At 35.5% G+C, this 25,727-nt stretch overlaps 1 protein-coding gene across 7 annotated transcripts in view; it reads left to right on the top strand.

The window, feature by feature from the left end:
• Window positions 1-24,826, top strand: part of LOC149803009 (myosin heavy chain, striated muscle-like) — a 44,899-nt gene extending 20,073 nt beyond the window's left edge. For 3 of the 7 annotated variants that reach the window (XM_089952552.1, XM_089952553.1, XM_089952549.1), the window contains exons 17-39: window positions 696-783; window positions 2,703-2,820; window positions 3,201-3,458; window positions 4,055-4,520; window positions 4,949-5,158; window positions 5,488-5,633; window positions 6,060-6,150; window positions 9,177-9,233; window positions 10,606-10,692; window positions 11,173-11,339; window positions 11,691-11,769; window positions 12,767-13,012; window positions 13,884-14,080; window positions 14,576-14,708; window positions 15,203-15,419; window positions 15,735-15,975; window positions 16,556-16,748; window positions 17,097-17,225; window positions 17,672-17,803; window positions 18,369-18,608; window positions 18,891-19,091; window positions 19,593-19,751; window positions 24,097-24,826. In XM_089952552.1, the coding sequence (XP_089808678.1) occupies window positions 696-783; window positions 2,703-2,820; window positions 3,201-3,458; window positions 4,055-4,520; window positions 4,949-5,158; window positions 5,488-5,633; window positions 6,060-6,150; window positions 9,177-9,233; window positions 10,606-10,692; window positions 11,173-11,339; window positions 11,691-11,769; window positions 12,767-13,012; window positions 13,884-14,080; window positions 14,576-14,708; window positions 15,203-15,419; window positions 15,735-15,975; window positions 16,556-16,748; window positions 17,097-17,225; window positions 17,672-17,803; window positions 18,369-18,608; window positions 18,891-19,091; window positions 19,593-19,751; window positions 24,097-24,231 (3,990 nt within the window). In that variant the 3' untranslated portion in view covers window positions 24,232-24,826. Of the gene's footprint in view, window positions 1-695; window positions 784-2,150; window positions 2,239-2,702; window positions 2,821-3,200; window positions 3,459-4,054; window positions 4,521-4,948; window positions 5,159-5,487; window positions 5,634-6,059; window positions 6,151-9,176; window positions 9,234-10,605; window positions 10,693-11,172; window positions 11,340-11,690; window positions 11,770-12,766; window positions 13,013-13,883; window positions 14,081-14,575; window positions 14,709-15,202; window positions 15,420-15,734; window positions 15,976-16,555; window positions 16,749-17,096; window positions 17,226-17,671; window positions 17,804-18,368; window positions 18,609-18,890; window positions 19,092-19,592; window positions 19,752-21,542; window positions 21,641-22,295; window positions 22,375-24,096 lie in introns of all 7 variants that reach the window. The other 4 variants (XM_089952554.1, XM_089952555.1, XM_089952556.1 and 1 more) reach the window with 4 other exon arrangements.
• The last annotated feature ends 901 nt before the right edge of the window (window positions 24,827-25,727 follow it).

Below are 25,727 nucleotides of genomic sequence, written 5' to 3'. Positions count from 1 at the left end.
CTTAAGTAAAAGCCACATCTAGTGTATACATACGCATGTGCGGATAATGCATTATTTTACAAACATAATTCAATAAAAACATAATTCGAGTAACACAGCTAATCACATTTTTTATTATTGCAGTGTCATTTTACTTTTTCTTTCTTCTTGAACATGAGCGCGTGTGTGTATGTGAGTTTGTGTTAGAGAGACTTCTCACAACTTCTGAGGAAGCCTCCTCCTTTATCAACCAACCATCCTCATTCATTCTATATCAATATTACTTACACTCATAACTAATTATTCTCTGCAACTAATTCATTTAGCGCTACGTATGTTCTAAATATACGGTCGTTATAGCTTTATGGTCTGCCAGCTTAGTGTGTACTTGACTTTTTAAAATTTTGTAGCAGTCTGGTAAGTATTATTTCGATCGCTAGTTTTATAATAATTTGTCATTCATTGTTGCTTTTATTGTTCTAAGGTTATGGAATATGAATAAATTAATTTTGTACCAAAATAATTCTCTATGATAAAACAGCCATATATGCTTAACATGACAAATTATTTATTTGTAGCAATTACCTTGATCATCTGTTGCAGTCATTTATTTTCAGCATAGAATCGCATGAGTTTGATGTATTATTGCTTTTATTATAGTAAATGATTATATGCTGTTACTATTATATTAAATCCAAAGTTTGGTCTGCTTTTAGGAATCCCTCAACAAGCTTATGAAAAACTTGTACACCACACACCCACACTTCGTGCGATGTATCATCCCCAACGAATTGAAAGCGCCAGGTAAACTAGTGAGGCCATGTCATGTGACGTGAGGTTTGACCAAAAATGGCCTAGATATTTTGGTTTGAAGTGATTCTCCCATCCTGGTTTTTGTCCACCCCAAGTGACATTTGTTAGGTTTGCGTTTCCAAGCAGGGCGACTGACACACAGTGCATTAGCTTCAGGGGAAAAAAATCAGAAAATATAATTCTTTTGAAAATAATTGCAAGAAATACATGTATTTTGATAACTTTTGGCATTTATCTGTTACAACGATGAGAAGTTCCTGCTAAGTAATTAGCGTGCTGGATTCGCGACTGAAAGGGTACGGATTCGAATCCTATCATATGATTGATACGTGGTGTGTCCCTGCGCAAATCACTTTACACCAGGTGCTTCAGCACTACATGATATGCATTTGTTGATGTGCCTTAAAACACCGAACCAAACCATTATCCGTTTCAACGAAAAGTGTCAATCGCCCTTCAGGACTCACTGTTATAGTTCTCTTCAACACCCATACAACCCAGTTGGCACTATCCTAAAAATATTTTGCCCCTAACAACAACCTTTTCCCCATCAACCCTCTGTGTTTTTTTAATTATTTTCACAGCTCCATCGGTAAAACAATATCAGCGGTAATTCCCATCGCCACCGTCTTCACCATCAATCTCGTACGTTTTCTTTTACCAATCATTTCTGGCGATATTCGATGTACCTATAACACTTCGAATGAATCGAAGAGGTACATCCACCATTTTGAATTCTCTATATTTAACAATGTAAATTCCATTTAACAAACTAACATCGTATACACAAAGACCTTCCTTCTCAACCCCATCACAGAACCACATTCCCAGTCTTTCCCTACCTGTTTTGATGGACTCTCGTGCACATATATTTTGGTTTTGTAAGATTTACTTGCAAAACTTTGAAGCTAATTACAGTATGGAACTGGAAGCAAATTTTTGTTAGTTTGCAAAGAAAGAAATCGCATAGAAGTTTTATGCATATCCACACATTTTCATTTGTATTCCATGTTCTAGAGTCCATTAAAAGAAATCTCTTTTTCCTTGTGTGTGTGTGTGAACCAAAATACCATACCTAGTGTCCACCTGTAATACTTTTTGAAATAGTAAAATCATCTTCTGCAGAACATGTATCACCGAAAATGCAACGATAGTGCATATAAATATGAAAAACACAATCAAAACTTAATAATGCATACTAGATTGTTTATTTTCTGTTTTTGTTTTTAAATTCATAGAGTAATGATTGTTTGATTCGAAGTATTTTGCTTTCATTTTACAACGAAGTTCTGCAGATTGTGATTTTTGTTTTAATTATTATGCATGAAGCCTTCAATCTCCATTCTTTTTTTCACCAGGAGTCTTTGCACAGATTGATGACAAATTTAAGAGCAACAAGTCCTAGTTTTGTGCGATGTATTATACCAAATTTAAGGAAAGAAGCAGGTAAAATGAAGCTTTTGCGTAAAATAAGCATATTTGGTTTATACTCATATGGGCATATTTTTCAGATATTTCTTATTTGCTTTTCATGGTGTTGCATATACAGTGAAACGCTTGATCGGTTTCTTGGTTATGAAAACAATAAAGCAACGAATCCTGTTGCTTAAAGAAAGTCGTTGCATTTAAATAATGCATACAAGTAAATTTCGTTAAGATTTTCTTTTATTACTGACAGAAGGAGAGTTATTTTCAAAGTTTGTTACGTTTTCATTTTTGTACGCAAAATGTTTGGAGGATCCAATACAAGATATCAGACGTTTGTGGCAAATGCTAGGTATTTTAGCAAGCAAAATGTCAATTTCAGCTGAAGTTGTAATGAAGAAAAAAACTATTCAATTACTATGTCAAGTTAATTAATTTTAATCCATGCATCTTTCACATTCATGTTAGTCGTGCATTTATTTTAGGTGTAATTGATGCCGAACTTGTGCTCAACCAGCTGCAATGTAACGGTGTACTTGAAGGTATCCGTATTTGCAGAAAGGGATTCCCCAACAGAATCATCTACTCTGAATTCAAACAGAGGCAAGTTCTTATATCTTGTTTACATAATAATTACATATTGAAAATTATTTCATAAAAGACCAAATATTGTAGTTAAAAATTTAAAAGGAACTTATAAACAATGAATGTCATTTTGTGTCTCGAATATTCAGAATTTACGACATCTTATTTAGACTAATTATAATTAACTCTTTTCGTGTGAATTAAATAAATAAGTACAAAATTATAGTTTTTACTGACTGCTTGGTTTATTCGATACATATTGTGGCAATAGGCAGAAACTGATGCTCTTAGTAAAAACAAAATGTAAGAAATATATTTAGATGTAGTGTAGTCTGATTAGACTCTAAATTAGGAGCAAACTATCAATATGAAATGATGTGTATATGCAATATTTATAGATACTCCATCCTGGCCCCCAATGCCATTCCACAAGGCTTTGTTGACGGTAAGCAGGTGACAGACAAGATCTTGACGGCTCTTCAGCTCGACACAAATGAGTACCGTCTCGGTGCCACCAAAGTCTTCTTCAAAGCCGGTGTGTTGGGTATGCTTGAAGACATGCGTGACGAGCGATTGTCTAAGATCATCTCTATGTTCCAGGCCCATATTAGAGGATACCTGATGCGCAAACAGTACAAGAAACTGCAGGACCAGAGGTCAGTGTTTAGTCTTTAAATCCTGCTGCAATGCGTCATCTGATATGCACTAATGTCCTAAAAATAAAATAAAAGGAACTGAGATCAAGTAGGCACCGCCTCATAGAAGCTATTCTCATAACTTAAAATTGGTTGCTTCTGGTACGTTTTAATTTATCCATTAAAGGCTCATACATGAAGACTTCTAGCGCTCAAAATATGGCCAACTGACTCGTGAAGCGACTCTTGTCATCTCCGATTGGTAAATGATGAAATAAACATGTATTCTGTTTATGAAATTTTTATAGATCAAGAGTTTGTTGTAGAGCGCAAAATATATGAAACGTTATCGAGAGTTGACTTTTTCTTGACTTAACAAATACCTTCATCGTAGTTTAACTTGATACACGAAGTTCAAGATGCGATTCATTAAATGAAGAAAGCATTATCTGTTACACTCACTATGATGCTACTTTCATGTATGTCGTTGAAAGTATATTTCTCTAACATGAGTTGTAATGTTTAACCATAGTAAGATTTGTTATAAACCCAGCAAATATTCCTTTTATTAATTTCTCGGCGAGGATTCTGTCAAGCATGTGAAACTTTCATTACAGAGTCGGTCTGTCTGTCATCCAGAGGAACATCAGAAAGTGGTTGATTCTGCGCAACTGGCAATGGTGGAAACTCTACACCAAGGTCAAGCCTCTTCTCAACATTGCCCGAGCTGAAGATGAAATGAAGAAGAAAGAGGAGGAGTTGATAAAGACAAAAGAGGAGTTGGCTAAGGTCGAGAAGATCAAGAAGGAACTGGAGGAGCAAAACGTTACCCTACTGCAACAGAAGAACGACCTTTACCTGCAACTTCAAGCTGAAGCTGACACAATGAGCGAGCAGGAAGAGAAGATTGAGCGATTGATTAAACAGAAGGCCGAGTTTGAACAACAGATCAAAGAAATGGAAGAGCGCCTACTGGACGAGGAAGATGCATCAGCAGAGTTGGAAGCTGTAAAGAAGAAAATGGAACAAGAAAATTCTGATCTCAAGAGAGACATTGAAGATCTTGAAACGTCATTGGCTAAGGTTAAGATAGATTTTTTGGCACATTTAGACAATACGTCAGCGACCACCATTATCCCATATTTTGATAATATGCAAACGAAACTCTGGAAATGATTTAGGATAATATCATATACATCAATTTTGTAAACAATGTCATCTTACAATTTAATGTTTTTCTCGTAAACATAGCATACTGACTTTCTTTCATGAAATTCAATGCTTCTTCTCAGCGACACGCTGAGAAAGCAACGAACCTTTTTCTCACTGATAATAACATCATTATACAGAAGATCCCTGTCGGCGGCTAAAAGAATAATTTAGAATTAAAATCGACCACTCGTTTTGCAATAACTTATGACCGAAAGGGACATTTTTATTATCTAATGGTTGAACAAAATAAAGTAAATACCGCAAATGATTTACGATATTACTCTATTTGCATCTGATAGGCTGAGCAGGAGAAGACAACCAAAGATAATCAGATCAAGACGCTCCAAGATGAAATGGCTCAACAAGATGAACAGATCGCCAAACTTAATAAAGACAAGAAAGCCATGGAGGAACAACAGAAGAAGACCTTGGAAGACCTTCAAAAGGAGGAGGACAAAGTCAACCATCTAACGAAGCTAAAGCAGAAACTTGAATCCACTCTTGATGAGGTACGAAAACATCGCATTTTGTCCACCGCAAGTTTGGTAGACAACTATAGATGAAATGTTCACCCTTTTTGCAACAGTGATAACTGCCATTTTGAGGATTAACTAGACATGATCATAAACTTACAAATTGTGTCCTCAGACGTTTCAATTTCAGAATTGCTATATTCGCTATAAAAATTAAAAAAAAACATCGCTAGAGATAATAAAAAGACAGTGGAATGACTTAATACTGATTTGTGGCACTTGGTGAATATGCTAATATAGTGAAAATAACAAAAGTTAGCATATGATCCTTTTAAAATAATAAATGTATCCCAAAACAATTACAGCTTGAAGACAGTCTTGAACGCGAAAAGAAGATCCGTGGAGATGTCGAGAAGGCGAAACGCAAAGTTGAACAAGATCTCAAATCAACACAGGATGCAGTTGAAGAGCTAGAAAGGGTCAAGAGGGACCTTGAAGAAAATATCAGAAGGTGGGCTCCCATTTCCAAACTTTCATCCTAATAACTCTTTATGTTTGACTATAAGTGAATTGACGATTCTTGTAGCGTGAACCAAATATCACATAATCTGCGTAGCTTAAGTTATGAAACGTTTGATATAATTGGTCTAACAGTTGAAGGTATCTGAATTTTACATGGTGTGAACTTGAAGCTTGCTGTAGAAGAAAATGTATCCAAAAAATAAACAATTTTATATTCAACCGTTTATCGGTGTAATAAACTCTTTTATCAGGTCAATACAATTAAATTAACTGTCTTCTGTATATTTAAGTATAAATTACTATTCTCAGGTTATTTCTTTTCAATAAAAAGTGAAATATGTATTGGGTACAATGATATTACACCCTCTGTTCGTGGAATATGAATGAACTTTCCCTTACCCTACGCACCTTACAGGAGAGATATTGAAAACAAGAACCTGCAGACGAAATTGGAAGATGAACAGAATCTGGTTGCTCAGCTTCAAAGGAAAATCAAGGAACTACAAGTAAATTACACTTTCTTTTCTTCTTCTTCCTCTTCATTTTTGTCTTATTATTAATCTAAAGCAAAACGCTGCATTCTGAAACGTACTTCGACGGACATAGTGAATCAAAGGACAGACTAACAGTATGTATGCCTGTATTAATGGATTGACAGAAAACATACCTTTTGATTATATATATATATATATATATATATATATATATATATATATATATATATATATATATATATATATATATGTGTGTGTGTGTGTGTGTGTGTGTGTGTGCGCATAATTTTGCCAGTTGAAACAATTCTCCCCCTCCTACGAAGTAAATTTTATCTGTACACATTAGGTAAACATCATTTGGTTTATTTTTATTGGAACAGAGACAAGAAAGGCTATATACCAGCATGTATTTGTTCATTTGAGAGAACTATATGCACTTCATCATATTCAAACATTGTAGAGATACGCAGCCTAATCTTTATGAATCAGTCAAGCTAAACTAGATTGACAGGAATGTGCTTGTTAAATAAATTATTCCAGGTGTATTTATCACCACGAATTCCATGTGCTCTTTGGGGAATATGTACATTATGGAATCACGCTCATATTAAAAACAGCAACTACGCATGCGTAATTACTAAATAAGTTCCTTTGACTAGTATTAAGATTCTACCTATCCGCATTACATGCTGATATTTTCGCGATGAAGCATATATAAACCTATTACAAAAACTGTTTCTTTCAAATATGAAATTACCACCGAAGTTCACACCTAGTAAGTGTGAAAGTTGCCAAATTTTCTGATTTAAGCAAGTAAAAAGTAATTGCATGAATCTACTTGCATGATTCTCTCTTTTTGTTTACGTAATGTCGGTGCGTATATTTGATGTGCATTTCTTCTGATAGGTAGCGTTGCATTTTTAATAGATAGCTTACACGTCTCCTTACTGCAAACAATCGGTTCTAGCAAGACGAAAAGACCAAGCCGCCAGCAAAAGAAGCGTCATTTGGCATAGTGTTGAATACATGGTGTATTGGGAGGGAATCTGTGGCATGCGGAAGAATCCTTCCGCGGCTGCTAAAAAAGGAAAGGTGGAACCAGCATGCCTTCGTCGTGCTTTTGTAATACGATACTCTCTTGCTACCTGTTAAGTTTATAGCAAAATCCCAGGTGGAAATGAAAACATAAATGTTCACATTTCAGCACTTTCAGTATCTTGATTACCCCATACAGCCATATGGCAGTCAGGAACATACCTACATACATACATACATACATACATGCATACATACATACATACATACATTTTCTGTGCGCAAAGTAATACATACATACATACATTTCCTGTGCGCAAAGTACTTGTTACTTTAGATAGTACAGGTAGTCATTTCAAGGACGATATATAGTTGTCTTTCTTAAGGAAGGTATCAGGTGATCTAATTCACTATATCACGCCCACATTCGTCCTTGTTGATTTCACCAGTTATCTATTGTTAGAGCATAATAATAGCCTGACTCAGCACGCGCCTACATGCCGCCTTGTGCCATACAAATAAACATCAACTCTCATTACTCAGCATCTGACATTCTTACTACAATGCTGCCTGTCCACACGAAGATCTGATGCAAAACATTCTTTTCCTATACGTCTGTAAAAAATCAACCTTTCCGGAATCTACTTTCTCTTGTACTTCATTGGTTGTCATGGAAACAACCCAGTCGAACCTACATTGCACGCTCACAGCCTGTAGCCTTTTAAAGCAAGCGCTACACAGTGGCAGTTTAGTTCTCGGCCTACCTCCAGCAATATCACTTGAGTCAGCTTTTGGCTTGGATGCCTCACATGTGATGCTGAGTTTGGATAAATAGCTTAAGTAGATAGGCCAGTACTCAGTTTCCAGAATCCTGGCTGGCACTTTGACAACATCATTTCGCTCTTGATTGTGCTCGAGGCAACTCTTATATCGGCTCTGCAGTAGAGCTTCTCCTGTTTACTGGAAAGTTTCGTTGTGGCTACGCCTTTGCAGAAGAAAGGCGTCTTGGAAGTGGAATTAGCTTCTTGCTCTTTAATCCTCAATTTGGATTTTTAATTTCGTGATTGCTTTGAATTAAATAAAATGGCCGATGCTGATGAACAAGTAACCACTTTAGAGAAGACATATACCAGGGAAGATGTAACTGTGACTGCCCCTTCAAGAGTTAGAGAGCCAGAAGACGTCCAAGCTCCTACCGCATCCACTGTCACTGAAGTTAAGGACACATTAACCGTGAAAAGGGTTTCAGGGAAAAAGAGCTCACACGAGGATGCATATGCTTCTAAGAAAATAGAAACAAAATCGAAGATCGAGAAGAAAACCAAAACGTATAAGGATGATTATAGCTATTATGATCCACACGCTAATTTGAAGACTTTAACAAGGGAGTTTAGAAGCGCTAGTCCTGCTGTACTCGAAGGAATTGCGACTCATCCATTGTTATATAGTAAACAATATGAACCTCAAGTGTACTCAACTCTTAGTGCTAAAAGTAGAAAGGCAATCCGGGACGCTTCGGAACTTTTTGTTTCAGCTCCAGGACTAAAGGCTTTACTCGAAGTAGAGTATCTATTTGTTTTTTATCTTTTCAATATGCTTCTGTGCTTTGCTTCAGTATCTGTGTATGTGCTTGTAGGACATGCTTAAGCTTGGATAACTCTGCTCTTTGCGGGTTAGTCTTATATTCTCAAAACGGAAACGCCAGCTATAATGCTGTTGTTATGTGCAGCTGCTTTCGCTGGGATTATGTATTGGGAAAGGTAATTTACATTCTATTTTGTGTGATATCAGTCCCTTCCCTTTTCCTCTCCTTACCCAAAAAGTTAATATTACAATATTCTAGAAAAAGATTCAAGTTAAGGAGAAAACTTAAATGTATAATGAGTAACGATGTGTAATGCTAAAGCAAATGCATTGCTTGTGACAAAGAATACATTCCTTTTCTTTCAAGCACATGAACAAAATGGTGGATGCTTATGCTGGCTATTTTTAATTGATTATAGGCTCGCATTGAGGAGTTGGAAGAGGAGCTTGAAGCCGAAAGACAAGCAAGATCCAAGGTATGATATGTCTTTACTATTTTCTAGGAGTAAGTTAATGGATTCCAAGCTTCTTTCAAAACAATGACGAGGAAACCAATGCACCAAAGCAGGTTCTGTTCCAACAATTATGGGATAGCATCGTTACATTGGTTTACTTTTGTTTAATCCTAAACATGTACAAGAGTATACATGGTATGTTATAGAATCTTTAGCAGCCTAAGCAATGCTGTAGTTAAGTTATACGAACTTCTTTCATTGTAAGTTTTCAAATTTCTTTGTTTGAGCGTTCTTCTAAATATTATACAACGACAGTGCAAGGTAAATTTCAAACTTTTTGGTGTTAGCTTTTCTCTTGTGTTTTTAAAAATAGATTCATCTTATTTTGTAAAGCGGTTTAAGTTATCCTTTTCATGACCAAGTATTTTTCTTTACATTAGAGAATTTAACATGAAATGCACATATCAAGAAACGGACAAGTTCTTCCGGATTCAATAGTAATACATAATGATCATTCCACAAACATATTCAGTGCTAAAGGATTATAGTATGAACGTTATTTTTAAGAGTACGGAAACAGCTGACTAATTACTCATCACAGCTGCTCGCGGTGCGTGCATTCCTTCCCTGATTAATGCTAGATATACACAAGAAAAATTGGCAGAAAAAGTTCATGGGAAATGGCTGGTTAGATTGGAGATAAAGATGGGGTCTCGGAGTACACGTGTGAACCAAAGTTGTCCGATCGTGTTACATTAACATCTGCATACTGCTTAGGTCTTACGAATTTATATTGGTTGGGCTGCTCAGCTGTTTTTGGTCCAGTTCGGACAGATGGTGACTGATATAATCTGGTATTCTACCAATAGTTTATCTTATACAAAACTGCGCTTGCATGTTTATTCCTGCAATACAAATACTGCCGTGATAATTTGATAATAACGTGCATCTTAAGTGACTTACTAATCTATAGTCGTTAATTTACTTAATGTCAAGAGGGTTTTCGTGAGAGACAACAGTTTAGAGGCTTGTCGAATTTTAAAAGGACAGTAGTGGGAATAAAGTGAAGATAGTTTAAAATATCTTCAATGATATGGAAATATAACTACCAGATGTAACACACATTATGTTTCACCTGCTGAGTGAGAACTATTACAGTCAACAACAAATATGTTACATGTGCTAAACATTATTTTTTTTTACATTTACACTTATACTGGTGCTTTCTTTGAAGTCCGCGATATGTCATGGACGAATTAGTTTCGTAATAAAAAGCGTAAGCAGCCTCAGCAGTTAAACTAGGCATGTAAGAACTATTTCAAGGTAGAGTGACCATAATATTCAAACGTTTTATTAGGTACAATTTATAAAACAGACTGCTTTATCACTTTAGGTTGAGAAGCAAAGGAGTGATCTTGCTCGCGAGTTGGAGGAGCTCAGTGAGCGTCTAGATGAGGCTGGTGGCGCCACTGCTGCTCAGGTAAGTTGTTGTAACTTCAAAGATAGTGAAACAGTTCGTGATCATCCTCGATATTAAAGAATAGTTTAAAGCTTAAGCTCGATGGCATTTCCAGGATGTTTTAGACATCATTCATTCATTGGTTGAAAACTGTTAGACTTTAACTGAATTTTAATTCATAACTGTATAATGCAGCTGATTTAGTCTTGCGCAGTACATCATTTACTCAACTTATTGGGTTACGAACTTGGTATTAAATCGCTTATTTATGAACTACAACGTAACCTTGTGTTTCTATCCAAACTTACACACACACACACAAACACACACATGCACACACACACAGTATATATATATATATATATATATATATATATATATATATATATATATATATATATATATATATATATATATATATATATATATATATATCGCCATAATGTGCACGTATCGTTAAGATTTGAAAACAGTCTCTCTATCCCAATCCCTATCTCACAGGTTGAGTTGAACAAGAAGCGCGAGCAGGAACTTTTGAAACTGCGCCGTGACCTTGAGGAGTCCACACTTCAGCACGAGGCTCAGATCGCTGCTCTTCGCAAGAAGCACCAGGATGCCGCATCCGAGATGGCCGATCAGCTCGACCAACTCCAGAAGGCCAAGGCCAGGTATACCAGATGATAATTCCATTAATTATTTGCAGAAATTTGTCAATTTGCATATTCAGCACATGGTATCCAAATTCATTGTGCTGGACGTAACATATCTGCGAAAGAAACACATTTTATCATAGAAAGCATTCGATTTTATAGCTTTTTATATCACCTCGATGCCTAACATTTAACCGTTTTCTTCAAATAGATTTGTATATGCATCGATTATAAAGGTATGCCAATAAGGGGAAAAAACCTATGCACATACTCAGACTCTTCTATCCTTTAAATTTTTTTCACGGATAATAAAAATACCTATCATTTAAATCGAATCCAAATATAAATCTCAACTTGCAATGTTTTCAGACTTGAAAAGGAGAGGAATCAATTCAAGGCCGAAGTCGATGACCTTCAGGCTCAAATTCAGCACGCTTCCAAGAATAAGGTAAAGCCATTCTTCCAATCCAAAAGCTTTGAGTTGTTGTGATAGCATCACATTATTTACTTACCATTGTTTTTATTCAGCTAAAATTTTAGTACTTTTTGATTTGATTTTCTTGAAAGGGTTTATCGTCATAAAGTTTTTGTACAATTATTCATTTTAACATTTCTAGGGCTTGTAATTTATAAAACTTATCGATTTTTTTACTGAGTTGCCTTAAAACAGAGATACTTGCCAAGATATATGTTTCTAACTAAGGCGTGATTTCTACTTTTCGTAAAGAATATTACACCAAATAGCTGATACGACTCATATGAAACTTCAGATATGGATATCCCGTCTTATACAACCGAGTCGTCAAGGTCCCCTACTTATGAGTGTTGTAGAAATATACATTAAGCAACTAACTTTGCTTGGAGGACAATCTTTTTATATCCACGGGGTAACAGATTGGAATTCATTACTTACTCTACTATAATTTTCGTTTTCCAATAATTCTGATTTATGCATGCTGTCTGTTCTCATATTTACTGGAGCTTTCTTGAATTGTATATAATATTAGAAAGTGCTTATATCTGTCAATATGCGAGAACAACCAATAATTTGCTTGCCATTAGCACTTGATTAACGTCACAATATTATATTAACATTATATTTCCCAGAGCCGAGGTCAAAAATAGCTTTATACTTTCATACACTAAATCTTCCAAAATTCCATTATGAATGTCTATTGGTCGGGCGAATATTATTGGCATTCACATGCCCCTTATAAATTATCCAATCGTTTTCATTATAACAGATTTTCCCTCACTAATATTCTTTGAATGTCTTATCATAGGGATGCAGAGAGATATTATTAAAAAAATTCTGACATATTTCTCTTTTGAATCAAGAAAACGTGCAACGTTCTTCACTTTCTCTTTAATTCATGCTTCTATACGCAATATTATTTTAAAACGAATTTGTTTTTCATACATTCTGTATTAAAATCTTATTCTAGGGATCCTCAGAGAAGATGTCCAAACAGATGGAGGCGCAGCTTGCTGAGCTGAATGCCAGGATCGACGAGGGAGTGCGTAACGTCAGCGAGCTACAGGCACAGAAGGACAAGATGCAACAGGAAAGTGCTGATCTGAACAGACAGCTGGAGGACGCTGAGAGCAAGATCGGAACCCTGACCAAGGAGAAACAAACCCTTGCCGCTCAGCTCGAAGAGGCCCGACAGGCACTGGAGGAGGAGACCAGGGTATGTGACGAAAAATATAATGTTGCATGACGTCATTTCGTTAAAATGATATTGCATATTCTATACACCAAACATGTTTAATATAATGTGATCGTATCGCATGTCGCGGTGTCAAATAGAGATACGTCGTTGCTATTGAATCTTACTAGAATGAAATTTCACCACACTTTTATAATTTTCAAAAATAATCAAAGGTGATTTCCATCATGTAATGAATATACTATTAGGTGTGTGTACTTATTCAATATGGAATTTATTAAATCGATGTGTAATTTAAATATTTTTCTTATCAGTTTTCAAACATAGAAATTATACCATTTGTCCCATTGATTGTGATACGAAATGAGAACACGCTGTAAAATAATCTGTTTAGTCTGAAACCTTCATTTTCCAAGATCTTGCAAAATACATAAAGAATAAACATGTTGGAATTCCATGTCGAAGTTTCCTGCAACTTCTTTAGGATTAATCTTGCGGCGTGTAAACTTCGATGGCAGGGGTTGACATCTAACGTCAAACTCATAATTAATGCTTCTGATTTCCGCCTTTGTTCACGTTTGCTTTGTGTTCCCTTTTTTTCCTTCATGTTGAATCTCCTGGTTCTATCGTACTGTGTATTTTACTGAGTACAAACATATATTCGTCTTCACCATTAGAACGTAAGATGTTGTGTTCAATAAACCATCAGTTTAAACAGTGAAGGCATTGAACAATCAGAAGTTTGCATAACGATCTAAGGAGATGTTATCTACTAGGGTTCCCTACCATTTTAAGCATTGTCATGTGATATAGTGTGACAGTTATACACATGTAATATTTTTTATAAGCCATTGTAGAAACTTATGTTGATCGAGTCGTATTTGTGTTGCAGAACCGCCAGAAAATTCAGAGTGAAATCCGCAACCTCACAGCCGACCTTGATGGTGCTCGCGAACAGCTTGAAGAAGAACAGGAGGCCAAAGCCGACATTCAGAGAGCTCTGTCCAAGGCAAATGCCGAGGTTCAACAATGGCGATCTAAGTTTGAGAGTGAAGGCACTACTCGTGCTGAAGAACTTGAGGAGGCCAGGTGATTATATATGTACTTTGTACCTATAATGTCAAAAATTATAAAGAGCTTCGCTCATTGTTTTAGATGTTGTCATTTATCAAGTTACACAGTTCTTGGATCCTCCTTCTAAAATTTATGCCACTTTTTTACATGTCATGGCAATAATAGACAAACCCATCTGATTCATAAACAGACCTGCTGATGAGTCTCATCACTGCTCATGCAGAAAGGTCTGAAGGTACACTTGATTAAACTTGTAAACATATATGGCTGTTTGACTTTTTATTATTAATGTATGTTTAAATACTAACTTAGTAGCAATTATTATCTTTGGATTTTGCGTCCATATTTATATTCTACAACTTTTCATTTCTCCTTATATCCTAGAACGGGTAGGTCAATGAATTCATTCACATTTTCTTAAACTAGTTGGCATATATGTAAAGCATGCATCTCTTGAACACATCGGATCTTCCGCCTAAAATTTAAACCGCATAATTCGAACTATTGCAGACGCAAGCTCCAGGCTAAACTCACCGAGGTCGAGCAAGCCGCCGAAGCAGCTTTGGCTAAATGCAGTCAGCTCGAGAAGACCAAGGCCAGACTCCAGGGTGAACTTGAGGATCTGATGGTCGATGTTGAACGAGTGAGTTTTTCATTCCTTTTATCGTCTCATATTTTCAATATATTTCAATAACTTTGCAGTTTTACTCCTACATCAGATCATTTGAGGAAACATTACATGTTAGAAATGGGTCATTATGAATCCGTATCATGTATTCAAGAATACTTCCGATTTGAACTAACTCGAACTATGTATTTGAAATGAAATAAGGATAATTATATCAAGTGTAACCAGGAGACATTATTTTGAATCGTATTATCTCAGTATTTTATTGTTCTAAATAAAAATAATGAAGACAAAAATAGGGAGAAATAGAAAAGAAAATATGCAGGACATTATATATATATATATATATATATATATATATATATATATATATATATATATATATATATATATATATATATATATATATATGAAAGATACTAAAAAGGACGCTCAAAGAAAAAGATAAATGCTTTTTCCAATGACAACAAAAAGTTAGATTATGTTTGCTCATTCTTTCACCTATTCAGGCCAACGCCAATTCCAACAACTTGGAGAAGAAACAGCGTGCTTTCGACAAGACCATCGCTGAATGGCAAGCCAAGGTCAACGGTCTGCAGGCCGAGCTTGAGAACGCCCAGAAGGAGGCCCGAAGCTACTCCGCTGAACTTTTCCGTACCAAGGCTCAGTTAGAGGAATCTAGCGACACTGTCGAGTCTCTGAGAAGGGAAAACAAGAACTTGGCTGGTATGTTTATGGAAATCTCCAGTTCATTGACGATGGCTATCTTGAAATAAAACCCTCAGATAATTACAATTCGTTGCTTATTCATTATGCAATACTGTATATATGTTTGCACTTCGTTCAGTATTTAAAATGAAGTTCAATGGCACTTGGAAGATTCGTAATAATTCAATTTTACTTTATCAATGTTGCCTGCCAAAACAAAAAATAGAGCTGCTCCTACATGTGCGCGTTTTCTCAGATTTCCTCACGATTGTGAGTAAATGCATATTTCTGGTATTGTACCTGGAGTAATGTGCCCTTTATTCTGTTCTGTAGATGAAATCCACGACTTGACTGAGCAACTGGGTGAGGGTGGACGTAGCGTGCATGAAATGGACAAGGCTCGCCGTCGTCTGGAGATGGAGAAGGAAGAGCTTCAAGCTGCCTTGGAGGAAGCGGAAGCTGCTCTGGAACAGGAGGAGGCTAAGGTGATGCGCTCACAGCTCGAGATCGCTCAGGTTAGGACTGAGATTGACAGAAGAATTCACGAGAAGGAAGAGGAGTTCGATAACACTCGGTAAGGAAGAACTTTTTAGGATTCATACTTAGGGGGAATACTATAGTATGACCTAATGCCTTTGAATATCATTCTTAACCTTAGTTCGTCTTCCTTGGTTGCATGACCGTAAAGGCCCCATTTAAATAAAATGTTTATAAATTTCGAGATCTGTCCGATTTTTGTAAATGTCGAGACGGGATTCACGAGAAAAATAATTCAGTGACAATCAATATAAAGATTACGTTTCAGAGGCTTTGAGGTCACATAACCCATATCAAATATTGGCAAATAATCTCACTGGTGCTCCATGCAGAGAATATTACGGACTAGTCCAAGGTATAGAAAAGGTACTTTTCTTAATAATAGTGTTCGTGTTGTTTTTCTTTATGGTGTCCTAAAATCTAAATTTATTTTTAGGCACATCATAGCATATTAACAAGACCATCACTGTTATTACTAGTCCATTTAATGAGACCTTTTGGAGTCCATATTTTTCGAATTAATATGTAGGACACAAAATGTGCGTTTCCTATTTATTTTGTGGCACTGATGAAATAAAAATGGTAATATTTGACACCATGGCGATTAATTTTTCTAGCCGAAACCACCAGCGAGCAATGGAATCTATGCAGGCCAGCTTGGAGGCTGAATCCAAGGGTAAGGCTGATGCCATGCGTATCAAGAAGAAACTGGAGCAGGACATCAACGAGTTGGAGATCGCTCTTGATTCTGCTAACAGACAGAAGGCTGATATGGAAAAGAACATGAAGAGACTCCAGCAGCAGCTCAAGGTACATTTAAAAATATTAAAGACAATTTTGGAAAAAATGTAATATATCTTTCTTGTAAATGACAGGTTAACACTTCTGTTGCCTAAAAATATGTGCAAAAAAAATTGCATATATTAATTTTGTTTTATAAAAAGCAATTTCGCAAAATCAATTCGAATTTCCATAAGTTAAAATGTCTTCATTCCATAAAGAAACTTAAAAGTACTGTAGATGAATCTACCATGAATTTAATATTTTGCATCATCAAAATGATCCAAACATTATGTGTCTTACAGTAAATAGTCACATCAACAAATATATATACAGAATAATACTTTCTATTTAAATACGTTTCTATATTTTCATCAGGAAACCCAGACTCAAGTTGAAGAGGAGCAGCGCTTGCGTGATGAAGCCAGAGAATCATACAACATGGCTGAGAGGCGTTGCGCTGTCATCCAAGGAGAAGTCGATGAGCTCAGAAATGCATTGGAGCAGGTCAGTGACCATTAGAAGTTTGTCCGAGTATGATGGAGAAAGCCAATAATCTCAAGACCCGTTTCTGAAAACGTTTAAGCTCAAACTTCTGAAATCCAAAGAAACATGTCAATTTATGACTTTAGGTAGTGTAATTAAGTAAATGTCGTTTGTTATTAAATTCAATATTACATTTATATTTCGGGATAAATTGTGCAAAGTTTATCATATAGATAGCTTCTGCAATCAAATGTTTGTGCCAGTATATACCTAGTCTTAGTAGAGAGAGTATTTTTAAATTTTAGACCTTTTCTTCATGGAACTTATCCATCTCTTTTGTTGCTGCGTGTTTTTATTTTCAAGCATTCTCCCATAAACCTGTAAAAATAGTTTATTCTTATTCTACTAATGGATCCAAATTAACATCCCAGATGTATTTTGAGTTAAACATCTCTTCTAAATTAAAGGCTGAGAGAGCACGCAAACAGTCTGAGAACGAGCTGATCGATGCTAACGACCGTGTCAACGAGTTGTCCACCCAGGTAACCTCCATCCAGGCCCAGAAGAGAAAGTTGGAGGCCGATATCACAGCCATGACGGTAAGTTCTACAATTTATTATGTGGGTGGAACTTCAGATAACTAGATCGTGGAAAAAAGTAAAAGATAAAAAATTAATTTCATGTACAATACGTTTTCCAGCTTATGATCGTCTTATGACATGTTTTTAAAAATGAAGGTGAAATGGGTTTTTCGATTGTAATAAATTATCACAATCAGGACCCGATTCTCAAGTTCCTAGTGCATACACGTATGTTTGGCAACTAAAATCATGTTGATCAAGAAGTAAATGCACGTCTCTGCAGTGCACAGTAATCTCTTCATAATCTATTTAGTTGTTGTAGTCAATAAATATCTCCCGAGTAAGGATCGCTTTTATAATTGTTTTATATATATAAACAATTTTTATCTCTCAGTACTTTCTCACTAGATTGCAGAGTCAATGAAGTCGTTTAAAAGCTGTAAATGTGAGAGAAAAATGTTTGCTTCTAAATTAAGTAATTCCTCTCAAATCTGAAATATCTGCCCCACTTCACTCCAGCATCGTCAGTGATTCAAACCTTTCAAGGGTATCATTACTGTTTAGACATATTTTGTCATAACAGGCTGATCTTGATGAGATGAATAACGAAGTGAAGGGAGCTGATGAGCGCTCCAAGAAAGCTATGGCTGACGCTGCCCGCCTTGCTGACGAACTGAGGGCTGAGCAGGACCACAGCATGCAGATCGAGAAGATGCGCAAGAGCTTGGAGAGCCAGGTGAAGGAACTACAGGTCCGACTGGATGAGGCCGAAGCACAGGCTCTCAAGGGTGGCAAGAAGATCATCACCAAGTTGGAGACCAGGGTATGTATACGTTGCGCATTCATTATAATATTCACAACTCAATCGTATCGTTTCCTTTGCTATAATGTCGAAAAGGCAATGTTGTACAAAGGTATCTCTGTTCAGAAGTGATGGTGAACCAATCTTTATTCTTCCAATAATCCACATTTAAAAATTCGATGTTTCAACGTATTATCTTTGAGAAACCGAGCACATGATACAGTATATGATATCTCCACATCTTTCATTGGTAGGTCCACACACCAGCCTCTTGTGTTTTCTATATTCTTTTCTCGTCTCCAGGTACGTGAACTGGAGGTTGAGCTTGACAACGAGCAGCGCCGCCATGCCGAGACCCAAAAGAACATGCGTAAGGCTGACCGCAGGCTGAAGGAACTTGCATTCTCGGCTGACGAGGACCGCAAGAACCAGGAACGTTTCCAGGAACTCATCGAGAAACTGCAGAACAAAATCAAGGTCTACAAGCGCCAGGTCGAGGAGGCTGTAAGTATTCAACATTTATATCGCATGCAGTAGGAAACGTTATATTTACATGTCATCAAATTAATCTTTGATTTGTAAATGTAATATAATCATGACGTAAAAAAATTTAATGATTTACTTAATCAGCAATGCACATAATGTAAGACAGTGTTACTATTTAAGGTGGAAAATTCTGTGGTTATTATAGCTTTCTCGTAAAGCACTATTTTTGCATTGTTAAGACTTTCTAGATAAGCACACTGGTGGTTTACGGGTGAGTTTACACTTAGAAAATGAAATCTCCTGGTCACTGTTTTACGAATGTGAAAATATGTTTTAAAAATATATTGTAGGTTTTGGACATAAAAACACTCAAAAATGTCATTCAACTTTTGCAGTCAAGCTTCGTCTGAGGAAAGTGTCCAAAAACATTCAGTGCTTCCTAACATCGCTAACAATATACCTGACAAAGCATTCAGACGTAACTACTTACTCTCTTCCTTTCACTTTCTTCCGTTGTAGGAGGAGATTGCCGCCATTAATTTGGCGAAATACCGTAAGGTTCAAAACGAACTGGAAGACGCTGAGGAGAGGGCCGACTCTGCTGAAGGCTCCTTGCAGAAACTCCGCGCCAAGAACCGCAGCTCCGTCTCTGCTAGCCGCACAAGCGCTAGCCCAGCCGTAAGTATCCATGATCACAATAGTATTGATACATTTACTGACCCAAGGCAGCGTTGTTTCACATCTGCCATTTGTGGTCCGTTTACAAAAGTGGAGATCGTAAAACTTTTGACGCAGATATGAAGTTTTTATTCTCAGCCAATCAAAATTACATTACAAAATTAATGCCTATTTCGATTGGTTGATTGCGCACTTTGCCGTCAGACGGTAGATTATTAGAGCTCTACTTTTATAAAGCGGCTGTGCTGTTTAACTAGATTTTTTTTGATTGGGTATATTAAGTATATTCTCATAACCCTATGCGAAATTCGAACATGTGCAAGACAAGCATACTATATGATTCTTTCGGATAATAATTTTATATATTTTTTATAATAATGGACAGGTATATCACCTAAGCGAATTTTTTCAAACTTCTTTCAAAAGAAAAGACTCCATTTTTATACTTATGGGACAGTTTTGTAACGATTTGAACGGAGCATTTATGTGAAACCAATTAACAGTCATTTCTGTCAATAGGTTTCCTCTGGTTAGTCGTTACTGTGCATATCTCGATAATCCGAACGACATGTTAAAATACATTAGTGTCCGAATTAACGGACTTTCACATTGTATATGGTGGAGAATTTTTGAAGTAGCAATGTTCGAGTTTTTGTTATTTAATATGAAACTTATCCGATGTATCTATGTATCTAGGCAATCTGCACACTTCGTCATATGCCTTATAATTAGAGCTTTTTCTACACTTTGAAATACATATATATTTCTGTAAATAATGACTCTACATAAAATCTTCGACGCTAACAAAAGCTCACAACAGCAAATAATAATCTCTAATGGCTCTGTCATTGTTGCATATAGCACTTCTTGCTTTACTCTTTCACTATTCTGCTTGTATTATATATTTGTATATGAATTATATATTGTGCGCAGAAAGTATTAATAGCAATGTATTCATATTATTGTACTTCTAATACACCAAGCACTTACATAAGTTTTACGAAAGGACCAGTTGTTTTCAATAACACTTTTAGGACATAGTATACATAAATACATTTTGGTAATCTGTTTGTTTTATAAAAGACATTAAGACGCTTTAGAAATTATCTGTTTCTGTTTTGAGTCTCACTTCTAAAATTCAGATCACGTGCACAAAGTTTAACAGTTCCCTATTTGAAAATTAAGTACAGAGAAACTGCAGGTTATATGTAGATTTCTCCACAATGTAATGCAATCAAACTTTCTTCTTTCATATGATACTATCAAGGTCACAACTTCAAAGATAAAAAATATATAAGAAAACCTTTTCTCAAGAAACATTTTCGACTGCACAACTTTTTATAAATGGTTCTGGCTTAATCTTGACGAAAGTTTCACCATCCTGATTGGCATCAACGTATCTTATGAAACCTACATTATATCTTATGAAAACCTACTACCAACAATATGACATGTCAACTAATAACTCAAACATGCAGAGAAAATCAAATATATTCTGTTCCTTTGTTTCCTTATTCTATACTTTATGTTATGAATAACATATCTTCATTTTCGTCAATGTCGTATATCTTTTTTACGAAATCGATATGGATTTCTTGAGAGACCATCCAAGATTCTGTTATGATGCTTCTAACTGGCTACGTTTGGTCATACGAAATTTAGCTCTTGGTCCTGAATCGGTCCTCCGTGATGTGGCGCACGAGCTGCCATGTGCATAATGTCTGTTCTAGTATATCGCTTCCAGGCGAGTTTTCATTTACGTGTTCATTTATAATTTGATTTGAATTTTAGACTACACCGCTCCAGACTGCTATGGTCAAAGCAGGTAGAAGTGAACGGGGAGCGTCTACTTCTTAAGCATACAAAGCTTAGGAAACATTTGTCTTTAGGTAAACGCTTGCAGTTGGTGTGGAAGATTACGTTTGAACAAGTTCCTTTTTCAAACGTCTTAGTGTTTGCTTTTGCTTTTTCCCAGTATAGGATCGGTGTTATTCTTTTCTTTGTTGTTACCGATTATTTCAACTTCTTTTGACTGCTTCTCTTAGAGGTTTAGTTGCTCTGGTAGACAGTAGCTGATGAGAATTTGCCGCCTGAATTAGTTCACATCGTAATGCACTATGCTTTTAATTCTTTTATTCTTGAATGTTGTCCATCTTATAGTATTTTGTAGTTCCACATTTGTATTATTTTGTAGCACTTTTAGTGCTGTCTGCAAGAGGCCATTTCCAAAATGATCAATAAAGTTTCTGTCCTAAACGTGACAAATAAAGCTCACTTCATCTTATTGCTTTATTTGGCATATTCTATATGTTTTATTCACTCAGATTTCCATGTAAACAAACTGAATATATGTGTATCTATGCTTCACATCTTTAAATTAGTGCCGTTTTGGATGAACTCCAATATCTCATTTTGCAAATGGTCCTCTGCAATTTATGCAGTGTATTTATATGAATTTTTTCTATTTATTTTTCTTTACCCATACGGTAACCATATATTCTTTTTTTCAATCTTTCCTACTATATTTGCCTTGTACCACAATAGGGCGCTAGCTTTAGCATCCGTGAGACCCATCAAGCTACCAGCATCCGCTCCGAGACAGTGGAGTAGATAGTAAGTCGCGGTATGAGGTTGGAGTTGTGAACGCTTTTGTCGTGATATATTTATTTTGTGTTACTCCCACCCTCTCCCACAAGCAGAAACCGCCACCTTCATATGGTTTTGTGCAATGTGCTACCAGTTAGCACTCTGACTATGCTTAAAATGCTGCTACCTTAACAGTCTTTTTCCGCAAAAAATTAATGCCTTTATATTAAATGCGTTTTTCTTTCCCCGAAAGTTTCCAAATATTATCAAAGTGAATCGACCTGTTTATTTTCCGATGTTGCCTAATATATTTCTATTTTTTTATACACCCCCCCCCCACAACAAACAAAATATTTATTAACAATCTGTGCAAGGAGTGGTATATTTTAATAACGAAGCAGATTGAACGAAATTGCATGTTCTTTTGTGCAGATAACACGAAAAATGTGTGTGATAATGCTGTCTTAACCAAAGTTAGGAAATATTGAGAGGAAAATTGCACTACGCGATTGTTTATTTGCAAAAATAAAGCACTATGCACAAATCTTGTAATACAAATCGATTTCTTTACTTCAAAAATCAAATGGTAAAACCCGGTTTATTTTCAATAGCTAACTGTGTAAAATATTGTTTTGATTGCTTTAAAATATTTTGGGTGGGTACTGCGCTTTCTTATTTACTGATATTTAAAGAAAGCAAAAAGCTGAATGTTTGCGATAACCTGTGTGTATTTAAATGAATTCAATGTATTTAATTTTGGAAAGAACACTTGCATTTGTCCATATGGAAACGAGCTGTTAACTCTTCTCCAATAAGATTTTTTTTCTTCACGTGAGCGAATCATGAAGAGGAAGACCCACATAAAATTGCTGATTGCATGTCATTTAAGTTGACACTGATATCATGCTTAAAAAATACAGACAACCAGTTTGTGTATACTCAGAATAAAATAATGTCGAAATGCTCTTTTCCGATAAACCGTTCTAATACGGTTATTTATCAGAAACCGAAAAGTAAAATATTCAGGGTATGGATCTTGCTTTTATTAATACGTAAAAGTCGTTGACAATGTGACGTATTCTTGGCTGATTTAAAATGAATAATCTTTGGAACAACGTGCTTCTTCGTTTCTTTTAGAACAAAATTGGAAATGCATGCAGTTTTTTCTTCAACGTGCTTAAATATTACATGCAAATAAAATGGTGTTGGTTTGTTTTGCTAATTATATTCATATAGTTCATTAAATTTCTTCTTTTAAAAACAAAAATTATTCTATTATAGCATTATAGAAAACATTTCGATAATCACAAGGATATCAATGATTAAAATTAAGACAGAAATTCGTATCGTGCATAACGTTCCAGGAATGAATCATGCCAGCTTATAAAATTGATCAGCATCAATCGTCATGTCCTTTTTAGTTTTTGCTTTTTATTCGATCTATTTATATACATATTCAAAGAAGTAAATGCTGGAGAGGTTAATGGGTTTAAAAATGTCCTTCTGAATGTCTTGTCTTGCTATATTTTATCATTTCAGTCTGTTGATAAATGTTGTCACTTCCTACTTAGCTTTAAAAGTTTTTTCAATGTTAGAAAAATATGTATAACTTGTAACAGTATGATTTGCAATATTTTCCTGGCACATGTGAAACTGTTACGAATTGTCGTGATCGGTTCATTGTTCGATTTACGTGCGCAGATAGGCATTGGAATTGTTTGCACCTATTTCATTTAAAATCTTGTTTTACTTATTTCAGACACCAGTCCACCATCACCACTCTTCCGCCCAGTACCTCTCTCCGACTGGTCCTCGAGGGGCGGGCGCCTACAGTTTAAACTCTTCTTTCCGGTCAATGGCTTCGTCCAATGGGGGTGATGATGATGACTATTGAGTTTGTTTTCGTTCTCCTGATTGGATGACTGACAGCTTCTACAGCATGGTTTTCATGAATATTCATATTCTCATCAGTTGGAGGCGTTTATGCATGCAAATGTGCGGGAATCGTAATCGACCCTGCTAGCGCGTGTATATCATTATTTATTTGTGTGATATATGAGTGACTTACAACACTGTAGATTTCTATGACTTTAATGAAGAATTCCTAGACTAGCGGCGTGCACGCGTTCAATTATTAATCAGAGCAAGTAATGGACTGGATACATTTTACGACGTATTTGTGAAGGAAGCGAGTGTGGATTTTGTATTAATAGAATACGTACTTGCATACAAAATAATACATTACGTACTCATGATTTTAATTGTTATACAAATTTCAGTTTATATGTTTGTAGATAATGTTTTAATTATTAATTTAAAACTTATTACATGTAGAATACTTTTGTCCTGCTTTGTTGCTATGACAACAAAGCATCCCATGATCCCTCATTGGACAAGACTTTCTTAAATAATGATTAGACTGAGCTACCTGTTCTTTGTACAATTGTTACCAATTTCCTGCATATGGATAATAAAAGCATTGAAATGTTTGGTAAATGCATTTGTATTATTGTATACATAGTATACATTTTTTATTCTCCTTTTTATCGTGTAAAAGTCATAACATTATAAGTGAAACATTCATAAATTCTGTTCTTTCTACGAATTCATTTCCTCATTCATTCATTCTTTCTTTCTTTCTTTCTTACTTTCTTTCTTTCTTTCTTTCTTTCTTTCTTTCTTTCTTCGTCTACCTTTACGCTTTGCTGCCTGGTCATATTTTACATATTCGTCAGTTTCTTCAATTTATTAATCTGATTAATCTCATTTACTTCTTTCCTTCCTTCTCTTTTTTGCTTTTACTCGCGTTTCTTAACACCAAGAGAACAGGACCCGTCTTTGAACTTATGAGTATAAAACACAAAGTCACAACATGTTTTATCACTTTTATACAAAAGTTACATCACAGCATGTTTTCTCACCTTTATACATATACAAATATACAATGCTGCTCCTTGACATGGAAGAAAGAACTCGTCAGTCACGAACATTTTTCCGTAACATAACATCTTTTCGAATATAAGACTCATACCGTAAGTTTTGAACGATGTCATTTTAATAAAAAAATCAAAACTCCTTTAATTTTTAATTAAGTCAGTCAGATGTACCTAAAATGTACAAAACAACGCATACAACTCATAAACGATGTAAGACAACTTATTGACGTTGTTAAAAAAACATCTTATGAAGTTTATAAGATATCTTGATAAGTTTATTAGATATTTTATAAACTATATTGAACATCTTAATTTATTTCTGTTTATAAGATATTTTACATAATCGATAAAATATCATATAAAGTTTATAATATATCTCATATACTAATTCCGCACATGTCACTCTGCAATATGATTCAAATCGAGCTCTATGACATAACGGAGAACTGACGGA

The sequence above is a fragment of the Sinohyriopsis cumingii genome, chromosome 3 (assembly GCF_028554795.1).
Source record: "Sinohyriopsis cumingii isolate HCF-2022 chromosome 3, ASM2855479v2, whole genome shotgun sequence".
In the NCBI taxonomy this organism is placed as follows: Eukaryota; Metazoa; Mollusca; class Bivalvia; order Unionida; family Unionidae; genus Sinohyriopsis; species Sinohyriopsis cumingii.
The sequence above is the reverse complement of the archived record's forward strand: the minus strand, read 5'-3'. Positions and strand labels throughout refer to the sequence as shown.